The sequence below is a fragment of the Vipera berus genome (genome assembly GCF_964194415.1).
Source record: "Vipera berus genome assembly, chromosome: 6".
NCBI classification, from domain to species: domain Eukaryota; kingdom Metazoa; phylum Chordata; class Lepidosauria; order Squamata; family Viperidae; genus Vipera; species Vipera berus.
In genome coordinates this window covers 84,324,478-84,336,651 of record NC_138208.1, presented here as the reverse complement: position 1 = coordinate 84,336,651, position 12,174 = coordinate 84,324,478, and the positions used below count along the sequence as shown (strand labels likewise).

General features: G+C 43.5%; 1 protein-coding gene across 2 annotated transcripts in view; it reads left to right on the top strand.

Moving 5' to 3' along the window:
* KRAS (KRAS proto-oncogene, GTPase) overlaps positions 1–12,174 on the top strand; it is a 39,295-nt gene that overhangs the window by 20,640 nt on the left and 6,481 nt on the right. For both annotated transcript variants that reach the window (XM_081330996.1, XM_081330995.1), the window contains exon 4: positions 3,064–3,223. In XM_081330996.1, the coding sequence (XP_081187122.1) occupies positions 3,064–3,223 (160 nt within the window). The remainder of the gene's footprint in view (positions 1–3,063; positions 3,224–12,174) is intronic.

The following is a 12,174-nucleotide window of genomic DNA, read 5'->3' as shown; positions in this document are numbered from 1 at the left end:
TTTATTGTTCTCACGGTCAGGAAATTTTTCCTTAATTCTAGACTCTTAGTTTGATAAGCTTCCCTCCATTACTTTCTGTCCTGCCTCCAGAAGGAGATGATGGGACTTGGAGTGACTCTCGCTAGTACCACAATGAAATAGACCCTCCCCATCCTGAGATGGGGAGGGGAGAGAATGACTGGACCCCTTTAGGCTGTCAGCAGGGAATGCCTTATTTTTTTCTTCTTCAATGTTTCCCCTTTTTAACTGTCCTCCATACTTTGCATCCAAGATCAAAATCTAGAGCCTCAGGAATAAAAATTCCTGATGGCATTTTTCTAACTTGAAGGGAATAGGGTTTTTTCCCCCCCCATCCCCCACTTTTTAATTTATGATGTCTTCCAAAGTGGCCTTCCCAATCTTTGTTCTGAAGAGGTACAATCCATTCTGTGGGCTCGAAGCACAGCTAATTGGGAACCTATACGTAATCCTCGACTTACGAGCACAGTTGGGAGCCTAAATCTCTGTCGCTAAGCGAGGCAGTTGTTAAGTGAATTTTGCCCCCATTTCACACACCCTTTCTTGCCAGGATTGTTGTTAAGTGAATCCAGCATCCCCATTGGTTTTGCTTGTCAGAAAATCGCCAAAGGGGATCATGTGACCCCGGGACACGGCGACCGTCATAAATCTGAGCCAGTGCATATTTTAAACACGTGACTGTGGGGGATGCTGCAAAAGTCCTAAGGGTGGTAAATAGTCATAAGTCACTTTGTCAGTGTCTTTGTAACTTTAAACGGTCGCTAAATGAACCGTTTCAAGTTGAGGACTACTTGTAAAGGCTCCCACTCCCCCACCCACCCAAGAAGCATTTTGAGTTCTCTCTGGGATCTGTCTGAAGCTTTTGAGGCCTTCCTGAAGACTTCAGGATAAATCTCTCAGCTTCCACCAAGTCAAATCGTTCTGACTTACCCCACAACAATAACCCTGACACGTTCCCAGGCCTGTAATTTTCCTTGGATCTCAAAAGAATATAATTGGGGAACGCCATGAACAAGCTGGTGAAAGAACAACAATTATGTCGCCTTCTCATTATCTCTCTGAATGGATTTCCAAATCCCGAGAACTCTCAGTTCTAGAGTCTGGATAAAAATAACCTGAAAGGTGTTTTTGACAGGACAATTAAAGAGGGGCGGAATAGCAATCACATAAGCCATTCTCTAAGGCTTGGTAACGTTCCCCGCTACACAAATCACAAATATATCTCGTTTCTAGACTCAACTTTCCTAAGTATTTAAAAGCAGTTGCTTGGCCAGAAATATTCTATAGGGCAGTGGTGGCAAACTTTTCAGAGACCGAGTGCCCAAACTGCAACCCCAAACCCACTTATTTATCTCTGGGTGCCAGATGGGCGTGGCCCACTGGGTGGGTGTGGCTGTGGTGGTCATGGAAGTTTGGATGGGTGTGGCCAAGGTGGGTGTGGTCACCTCAAGGTGGGGAGGGACACCTGTAGGGGGTGGGCAGGGTTGGGGGACCTCCAGGTGGTCTCTGGCAGGTGGGGCAGTAGGCAGGAGACTCATCCTGTGGAGTGAGGCGAGGCAGGGTGGGGGTGCCATTGCTATGGGGCAAGGCAAGGGCTGGGGCAGCTGCTACCTGACATCATCGGCCCCCGCACACAGAGGCCAGCCTGCGCATGGGGGCCAACGGTGTCCATCAGTAGCCACAGCCTGCTGGCCCCTTGACAGGCACACTCCGGGGCTCCGCAGCCCGTCGCCAGCAGTTCAAAGAAGCCGCCTCCAAGATGGATGGTCGGCCGACAGCTGAGGAGGTGATGCAGTGGGTCATGCCTGGCAAAAGGAGAGCATGTGAGGCCACGAGGGACGGGGTGGTGGGGAGGGAAACCAGCCGTGCCGGGATGCATCCGGCCACGTGGGACCTCGGCGAATTAGCAGGTGGCTGGTTGAAGAGGGACAGTTGCCACCTCCGGGGCACGGCGCAGGTGCCCACAGAGAGAGCTCTGAGTACCGCCTCTGGCACCCGTGCCATAGGTTCGCAACCACTGTTCTATAGCCTTCTAATAGTTACAAAGGCTGAGTACATAACTACTCAGCCTTTGTAGCTGAGCTGGTTGTTCTCCAGTGCTTTTTACCGTGATATTATTTCTTTAAAAAAACAAAAACAAGTTCTTGCAAGATCCTGAAATCTCATTGATGTTGCTCGGGGGGGCTGGACTAGATCCCAATCTCCAGTCCATGGCTGGTTGAAGAGGGACAGTTGCCAAATCCGGGGCATGGCACTGGTGCCCACAGTCGTGCCGCCTCTGACACCCGTGCCATAGGTTCGCCACCACCGCTATAGGGCAAGGGTCCCCAACCCCTGAGCCGGTTGCAAGCATCTGAATTTTGATCCTTGTGACCATGGGGATGCTGCAACGGTCGTAAGTGGTGGAAAACAGTCATATGTCACCTTTTTTCCCCAGTGCCGTTGTAACTTTGAACAGTCACTAAATGAACTGATGTAAATTGAGGACTACCTGTGCTACAGCTACAGTCTATGGATTAATGTGCATGCACATTAGACAGAACTTAGTAGTCCCTATATTTTGTCACCTGTGAGAATTAGTTCACTAATTCTGTGTTCCTAATTGTGAACCGCCACTAAGTGAACTGTCGTAAGTCAAGGACTCCGTGATGGCATGGAAGAAAAAAAAAACCTGCCTCAGTCTCTTCCGTTTTGTTTTGTTTTATTATTTATTTTATATTTTATTTTATTATTTTATTTTATTTTATTATTTTATTTTATTATTTTATTATTTTATTATTATTATTTTATTATTTTATTTTATTATTTTAATTTAATTTAATTTAATTTAATTTAATTTAATTCAATTTAATTATTTAATTTAATTTAATTTAATTTAATTTAATTTAATTTAATTTAATTTTATTATTATTTCTAAAAAAACCTCTACTTTTCTCCTTCATTTCCTTCTATAGTTTTTTTCCATCATTGTAAAAACAAAAACAAAAACACACATAAGAGACTTTTGTTTCGTTCTTCTTTTTCTTTCCTTTCCTTTTCCCCCAGGGAGCAGATCAAGCGAGTCAAGGACTCCGAAGATGTACCCATGGTGCTAGTTGGGAACAAATGTGATTTACCTTCCAGGAATGTAGACACGAAGCAGGCTCAGGATTTAGCAAGAAGTTACGGGATCCCTTTCATCGAAACGTCTGCTAAAACACGACAGGTAAAATGTCCAGGTTGGCTGCAACGGTCTTTTTCCAGGTGGGAAGGTCAGGATTCCTAATAGCCAGGAAAGACTTTGTCTCAGGTAGTTCAAAGCACTTTTTACCTTTGGATACTCAAAGGTAAGTCAATCAACGTTTGTGTTATCTGACTTTGAGAACCGATTTATGAGATCCTTGGGGCTCTCTGAGCTTGGTTGTTTTCTTGCAGACGTTTCGTTACCCAACTAGATAACGGTATCAGTGTGCGCCTCATCAGTCACTCTTACCTAGTTTGAGTAATCAAACGTCTGCAAGAAAACAACCAAACTCAGAGAGCATGGAGTTCAATCCTGAGTTACAAATAGTCTCCTTCGTTGACTAATCTGTTTGCACGTCCCCCAAATCCCTGATTGGTCATTTACTCGCTGAGCCCTACATGACAAGTAATCCTCAAATTTATAACCACAATTGGAACCAAAACGTCTTGTTAATAAACAATGTGGTTGTTAAGTGAATCGTGCCCAATTTTACCACCTTTTTCCCCACGGTCATTAACGGAATCGCGTAGTTCTTAAGTGAATCCAACTTTCTCCATTGACTTTGCTTGTGGGAAGGGAAGGGACCGACAGCCCATTTAATTTATGTCAGTGTTGTGACTTGTATTCATCAAAGCAATGGGACAGGGTTTCCCAACCTTGGCAATTTCCAAGTATATGGATGTCAACTCCCAGAAGTCCAGAGCCACCAGCATAGCCGTTGCTGAGAATTCTGGGAGTTGAAGTCCAATTACCTTCCATCTACCAAGGTTGAGAAACATTGCACGACCAGAATAAATGGCCATTATCTGGCCATCCCCAATAAAACTAGAAACCATGGAGGCAGAAACATGAAAGAGGTGATTGTTTCCTAGCTGGTGGTATAATTGAATTATCTTCTTTGTCAACTCTGAGATTACCTGTCCTTCACACAGGAATCTTTAATTTCTTCTAATGCAGGGATGAACAACTATAGCCCCCTTACAACCTGTGGACTTCAATTCCCAGAATTCCTCAGCCAGCCATACTGGCTCAGCATGGCTAGCTCAGGAATTCTGGGAGTTGAAGTCCACAGGGCGTAAAAGGCCATAATTGCTCGCCCCTGTTTTATTGGGAGTTGAAGAAAAATCATCTAAATAAGTTCAACCATAGAGCATTAGGTCGGCATTCAAGATTTGGCGTGTATTCCGTCTAACTATTGATTTGGACAGTGTCTGAGTCAATATAAGACAATCTTTGTTAAAAATTCAAGAACAAGGGTTCAGCCTAATGTATCAGAATTCTTCCTCACAGCTTCATAAAGTTGTCCAAACTGGACAACAGTGCCAAAATCAGGCTTGAATGTGTTTGTTTATTATCTTGATCTTTGTAAGGATGTTTTGAGTTTTTATTATTATCCCGATAGTTCTTTCATCATGGTGGCGAGACTTGCTTTATTAAAATTTTGCTTGCTCTAAATGGGTACCGTGATTTGGTGTTAGAATTATCCTGCTTTGATCTTCTAAGTTTGATTTCTTTTATTTCCCACTGTCTGTCATCCTGTAAGATATTGAAATTTCTTCCGGCCTTTTAAAGAGCTATGCCAAATGTCTATGGAGATTCTCAGTCATCCAGGTCATAGTTATCCCAAAGGTGCTTTTTTTCAAGAGGCAACTGGATTTTCTTGTTTTTCTTCGAAGACATTTCACTTCTCATCCAAGAAGCTTCTTCAGCTCTGACTGGATGGTGGGGAATGAAAGGATTTATACTCCTTGCCGACAGCTGGTCATTTGCATTTTTTTAGAAAGTCATTGAGGCCACTTGGAGCTTTATCTTGGAGGAGATGATGAGGTGATGTTGAATCCCCCCATCTGTTCAGAGAGTTAAACACAAATAAATGATGTGAAATAAGCAGCCAATCAAACAGTTGAACACAGATGGCCTCTTTCATCCCTCTTTCAAGCCAGCAGTCCTCTCCGTACAAAATTTGGACTTTGCTGTCTTCGAAAGAGTGGCCTTTGTTTTTCAAATGCAGATGGACTGCTGAATGTTGTCCTGATGGGTTTGTTCTTCTGTGTTGTGCCATGCATTTATGAAGTCCACATTTTGGAAAGAGAGGACTACTGGTTTGAAAGAGGGGTCAAAGAGGCCATCTATGTCAAAGAGGTCATCTGTGTCAAAATTGAACAGCCCTCTCTCCACAGAGGGGGAGGGATACGTCATTATCTACGGTCTACAACACAGTCTTGTCAACGGTTCCAAGAAGGCTCCACACTCATTTGCACTACTCAGGTGACCTTGAGGACACAGATAAACCCCCAGGTGGCCTCAACGACCCTCTAAAAGAATGCAAATGACCAGCCGTCTGCAAGGAGTATAAATCCTTCCATTCCCCACCATCCAGTCAGACCTGAAGAAGCTTCTTGGATGAGAAGCGAAACGTCTTCAAAGAAAAACAAGGAAGTTTAGTTGCCTCCTGAAAAAAAACATCTTTGGGATGCTATCTAAAAGCAAGATTTGCTAACACTATTCATGAATCATCCCACGATGCACAACTTAGTACCTTTGCAGTTAAGCATCTACGCACTAATACAGTTAGTCCCCAATTTATGACTGGTCATTTAGCAACCGTTAAAATTTCTGAAGGACCTACCAAAGGGGTATTTATCACCTGGATCTGAAGTTCTGGCAGTGCTATCCCGCCTGATCGCATGATCCCACTTTGGACATTCAGCATCCAGGCCCCATTTACAGTCGTTTGCAATGTCCCACAGTCATGTGACAAATTTTATAATGGTTTTTGCTGAAAGCCGGCATGGACTTCTGTTTTTCATCAAAAAATGCATCCAGTTTTCAACTTAATAATAATAATAATAATAATAATAATAATAATAATAATAATAATAATAATAATAATAATAATAATAATAATAATAATAATAATAATAACAACAACAACAACAACAACAACAACAACGAGGAGGAGGAGGAGGAGGAGGAGGAGGAGGAGGAGGAGGAGGAAGGGACCTTGGAGGTCATCTAGTCCAACCCCCTGCTCAGGCAGGGAACCCTATACCATTTCAGACAAATGGCTGTCCAGATATTTTAGGCGCCAGCATTAACCACATTTAAGGCTACTTCAGTCATCCCTTGTAATGTGGGTTGAACAATTCAAATTCAAAACATCCTGAGAATAAAATTCCTCATTTCAAATTTGAAACCATGATTTCAGGTTCAAAGCAGGTTGACTTAACTGTTTTGGAAGTGTTTTAGGCTTAAAACCTGTCTCTGTTAAGCTTAAGAAATATAGCATAATTTAGCTGGATTCTCATATTTTAGTACTAATAAAGGAGAATATTTGTAGCTCAGGGTTGACACGAGGGGGCCTTGGTGCTCTCTGAGCTTGCTTGGTTTCTTGCAGATGTTTCATTACCCCACTGTAAAATTTTAGACTGGAAAATTAACATGGTTTGAGAGACTCAATTGACCAAGTGCCTGTTGGATCTGTGGATTCCCAATTGAAAGTTTGCCCTATGGCAGGGGTGTCAAACTCAATTTCATTGAGGGCCGCGTCAGCATTGCGATTGCCCTCAGGGGGCCAGGTGGGTGTGGCCTGGGTGGGCGTGGCCTACTGGGTGGGCGTGTCTAGTGCGTGTATGGCCTAGTGGGTGGGCGTGGCCAGCTCTACGCATCAAGGGTGCCTATGGGGGCCTGGGCAGGAGTGGGACAGATCTGAGGGTCTCTGGCAGAAGGAGGGTCTCTGGGCCAGGGCCAAGGCAGTGGGGCCCGTTCCCTCACTGTTTCCAGGATGGCTTCGCGGGCCACATGAAACCACTTTGCGGGCCGGATCCGGCCCCCGGGCCTTGTGTTTGACATGTCTGCCCTATGGCAAGGGTAGGCAACCTTGGCTCTCTTATGGGGTCTGTGGTGCTCTCTGAGGTTGATTGATTTTTTACAAACATTTTATTACCCAACTAGGTAATATCAACAGTGCTAGATGCTCACGTTACCTAGTTTCATAAGTAAACATCTGCAAGAAAACAACCAAGCTCAGAGTTCCACCCTGAGCTGCAAACATTTTCTTCTATTAGTTTACCCTGTGTTTATCTACAACAGGGGTCTTCAAACTTGGCCCTTTTATGACTTGTGGACTTCAACTCCCAGAATTCCTTAGCCAGCGTGGCTGGCTGAGGAATTCTGGGAGTTGAAGTCCACAAGTCATAAAAGGGCCAAGTTTGAAGACCCCTGATCTAGAAGGATAAAGGCAAGGACAGATCGACAGAAAAAGGAGAGTTGACAAAAGGCAGGAAGAGAAATGGGAAAAAGTATTTTCAAGATCAGTCATTTCAGTTTGCTAGTTATTTAGCGGGCTTACTTGTCCATAAATTCATAGAATAGAAGAACAGAGTTGGAGTTCTAATCTAGTCCAACCCCCTGCTTAGGCAGGAAATCCTATACCATTTCAGACAAATGATTTAGATTAGATTAGATAAGCTTTATTCTCATTTTTTTCTTGTGGGCTCAACGGCACACATTGAAAATGAAATTTAGTTGCTTGCTCTCAAAGTGTACCCATACTTGACACACATTTAAAACATACTATATACGACGTATGTATAGACCTACACCCTCTCTTAAAACTTTCCGGTGTTGGAGCATTCGCAACTTCTAGAGGCAAGTTGTTCCGCTGATTAATTTTCCTAACTGTCAGAAAATTTCTCCTTCGTTCTTCTTTTGAACTAATTCTTCTTTTGAAAGATTTAACTTGCTATTGTCAGGTGCGAAAGACCAGGTCCATGCGTGAAGGTTTGGTTTAACTGCAGGGGTAGGCAACCTTGGCTCTTTTAGGACTCATGGACTTCAACTCCCAGAATTCCTGTGCCAGCCGTGCTGAGGGGAAAGGGAGAGGTTGCCATGCTGAGCCATGCTGGCTCAGGAATTCTGGGAGTTGAAGTCTACAAGTCATAAAAGAGCCAAGGTTGCCTATCCCTGGTTTAATGTATTTATTGCTAAACGCCTATGCACAGGAATCTCCTCAACTAATGATCAGCAGTTGATTAAGGCTAGATGAAAGTCAACACCAGCCAAAAAGAGTTGGGACCTAGGGCAATTGTGACTACATAGTGATTCTAGGCTGATCTCTCTGCCCCCTGCCTCTGTCAGTCCTTCTCCTGCAGTTGTGAGGTGTATTGGAGTGGGTCCTTTCTGGAAAATAGTTTCCAAAGGGGTAGGTACCAAAAGTGAAAACAAGAAACAGTCATTGTGCTTTTCCATGCAATTTATGGCAGGATTAAGGCATCATGGAGGAAAGGTGGGGTCCTTATGGATTCATGGACCGTTGGAGAGCTGTTGCTGCAGATTTTTGAGGTGTGGAGATGATAGCTAGTTATGAAAATAGAGCAGTGTTTCTCAACTTTGACAGCTTTTTCAATTCTGGCAGCTGAAGTTCACACATCTTAAAAGTTGCCATGGTTGAGAAAGATGAACAGGTGATCTTTCGGTTCAATTCAGATAGACTGAACTGTTGTCCTGGCCTTGTTCATATTGGGAGAAGATTCTGACCGATAAGAGTCTGGAGCAGATGATGGAGTTAAGGAAAGAAGAAATGGTGGATTTTCTTAGGGAATGGGACTTCCCTGGAGATCATTCTGAAGTTGTTGAGATCTCCTTAAAAGTGGAGCTGATAGATCTGGTGACCAAGGAGATGGTCTGTCAACTGGGATGGCAGGCTGTGTTCATCTAAATAGGTTGAGCAAAATCAGTTCAAGATTAGAGGGTTGCAAATGAACCACTTCTAGAAATGGGAATTTAGCAAGTTGTGTGAATCTAGACCAGGGGTAGGCAACCTTGGCTCTTTTATGACTCGTGGACTTCAACTCCCAGAATTCCTGAGCCAGCATGGCTCAGCTTAGAAACCTCTCCATTTCTCCTCAACATGTCTGGCTCAGGAATTCTGGGAGTTGAAGTCCACAAGTCATAAAAGAGCCAAGGTTGCCCGTCCCTGATCTAGACCATTAGGCTAATTTACAGATAAGGCTGCCATGCCAACCTAGAAAAAGGATTAATTCTGTAACCCAAGTTGAGCAAGCTCAGTTTTACTCTATTTCATTTATTTGTTCAATTTCTATGGCTTCCCATCTCAGTCCAGTAATATGGATGGCTTACGATTCAGGAAATACGAACAAAAAAAACATCAACACATTTTAAAACAGTAAAACCAGTAAAAAATACATTACAGACATCCAATTCAACGTATAGGAGAACAAGACATTTTGTAAATATCTTTGAATTGTAAAGCAATCTCAAGTTAAACTGGATTCTTGGTTGATCACCTGGATCTCTCTCGCAAGAGCATCATCAACAAAAATACAGAAGTGATTTGCCGCTTCTATCTTCAGGGGGGATTCAAAGATTTCAAAACATGTTCTCAGCATCAGATCTTGCCCTATAGAAAGTTGTGTTTGGTGGGTAGCTCCGGGCCTTTCAGATTTTTATTTTAGCTGTGCCACTGGAAGAAGGATAGAACCACACATCGTCACCGTGTGTTCTGCAGTGAGTGAGATTTTGGAAGTCAGAAATCTTGGTTGTTTAATCTGAGATTTGAGATATGGGGTCTCAACAAATTGACGTACTGGTTGATGTACTTCAAAAACGGGGTCTTCCAGTGATGGGTGGCTCTTTAAAGACTTTTCTCCAGACCTTCTCCAGGCCTTCTTTAAAGGCCTTTTTCGAGACCTTCTTCTTTTTCCTCTTGGTGATGAAGCATTTTGCCCCAGTGGGCAGTTCTCCAATGATTGCTCTGCTTTATCTCCACGGTGGTGGTCATGCTGATTTGTCTGTATGGGTGAAAGAACTGCAGCTCCTATTTTCAGGCATTATAATGGGGGCAAAGAGCATCCAGATGCTCTAAACTGAGGGGCACACGGACAACAGAATTAACCACGTCTCCCATTTTTTGTTATGGGAGGCTTAAAAAGGGTGTTATGATCCGGAATGCACATGGCATCGTGATGGTGATCAAAGGGGTTCAATCAAAGTGACTTTGCCAGGACAATATTGATGGGAAATGTTTGGCGCTTGGTGATGGGACATCTACAGGAGCTTAGCTCACAGCTTTTCCAAAAATCTGAGGTGCTTCAGATGGAATCAAAAGGGCGATAGGTTTATATGAAAGTTTTCACTTTCTCTAAAGCTAGGAGGAAGAAGGTATATTCTGAAGCCCTAAATGTTAAGGTGAAGCTGAGCCAGATTGACTGAAGTTCACCCAGAATATTCAGTATGGACTAGAGATCCTTGTTTAATGGCTTGAGGCTGAAATGAGTCCTGAAGTGGAAAGGGTTCAAGACCACTTGATTTAGCTCCTAAATGGTTATTGTTTGTGGGCACTCGACATAGTCAAATAAATTAAATCTGGTTGGATCCACTTCATTCATCCTTGAAAAAGCCACACTGTGCTGAAACCATACACCAGGGGTCTTCAAACGTGGCCCTTTTATGACTTGTGGACTTCAACTCCCAGAATTCCTCAGCCAGGCACGCTGGCTGAGGAATTCTGGGAGTTGAAGTCCACAAGTCATAAAAGGGCCACGTCTGAAGACCCCTGCCACACACCATGTTTAACAAACCATACTGACTTAAGTCTAGTCCCAACACCCACAAAATTAATCACACAGTGGCTTAACCTGAGAGACTAAGCTAAAACCTGACGTTTATGGCGATTCTCAGTCATCCACGTCATGGTTGTCCTAAAGGTGCTTTTTCAAAAGGGAACTGGACTTTCTTTGCTTTTCCTTGAAGATGTTTCGCTTCTCATCCAAGAAGCTTCTCCGGTTCTGACTGAATGTCCCACTGCATTGTCCTGCATATATCACATTGCTCAGTTTGGGTCTGGGTGTTTTATCCTCAGGGCGGACAAGCTTCTGCTTTGTATATTCTTGGGTTTAAAGCGTGCCTGTGTGCAGGACAATGCATTGAGACCTGTGCAGATCTGTACGTTGGAGAAACAAAACAACCACTTCACAACCACTTCACAACCACTTCACAAAGGCATGGCACAACATAGGAGAACAAACCCATCAGGACACGATTCAGCATTCCATCTTCATTTGAAAAACAAGACAACGGCCAGTCTTTTGAAAACAGCAAAGTCCACGTTCTGGATAGAGGGGACTGCTGGTTTGAAAGAGGGGTCAAAGAGGCCATCTACATTAAAATTGAACAGTCTTCTCAACAGAGGGAGAAGGATAGAATATCACCTATCTCCTGTTTACAGCACAGTCCTTTCAGCAGTGGCACCTGGACCAAAGTTTATTCAAACAGTATTAACAGCTATTAAATTATTACTAAAGTTCATTTACATGTTGCTTTTCATTTTGGGGAGAAAGCCCCTGCAGGCTGTATGGCAAGAATTGGTTCTTTCCAACAACAGCTCTGACTCTTTGCCTACCCCAAATTTTCACGTTGACGGAAGACATTACTCGGATGAGAAATGAAACGTCTCAGTATTAATAAACTTTGGTCCAGTGGCCATGATTTAACCCAGGGGTAGGCAATGTTGGTTCTTTTATGACTCGTGGACTTCAACTCCCAGAATTCTGGGAGTTGAAGTTCACGAGTCATAAAAGAGCCAAGGCTGCCTACCCCTGATTTAACCTTTTCAGATACTTTTGGCCGGGATGATTCAACCTTCATTTACATATTAGATCAGATCTATAAGAGCTGGAAAGCAGCCATATGTTTCTCCAAGCAGAGCCGTCTGCTTTAAAAGCATGACGTCGTATGCATGGTGTCATAATATGAATCGTGCAAAATTGGGCTTTGCTTGTGGTCTCGTGTAAACACAGAACATAGAGGAGACCTTGTGTCCTATCAGCAGTTCCAAGAAAGTTCCACGCCCAGTTGCACCAGCCAGGTGATTCCGAGGGCACAGATAAACCTCCGAGCGGCCTCAATGACTC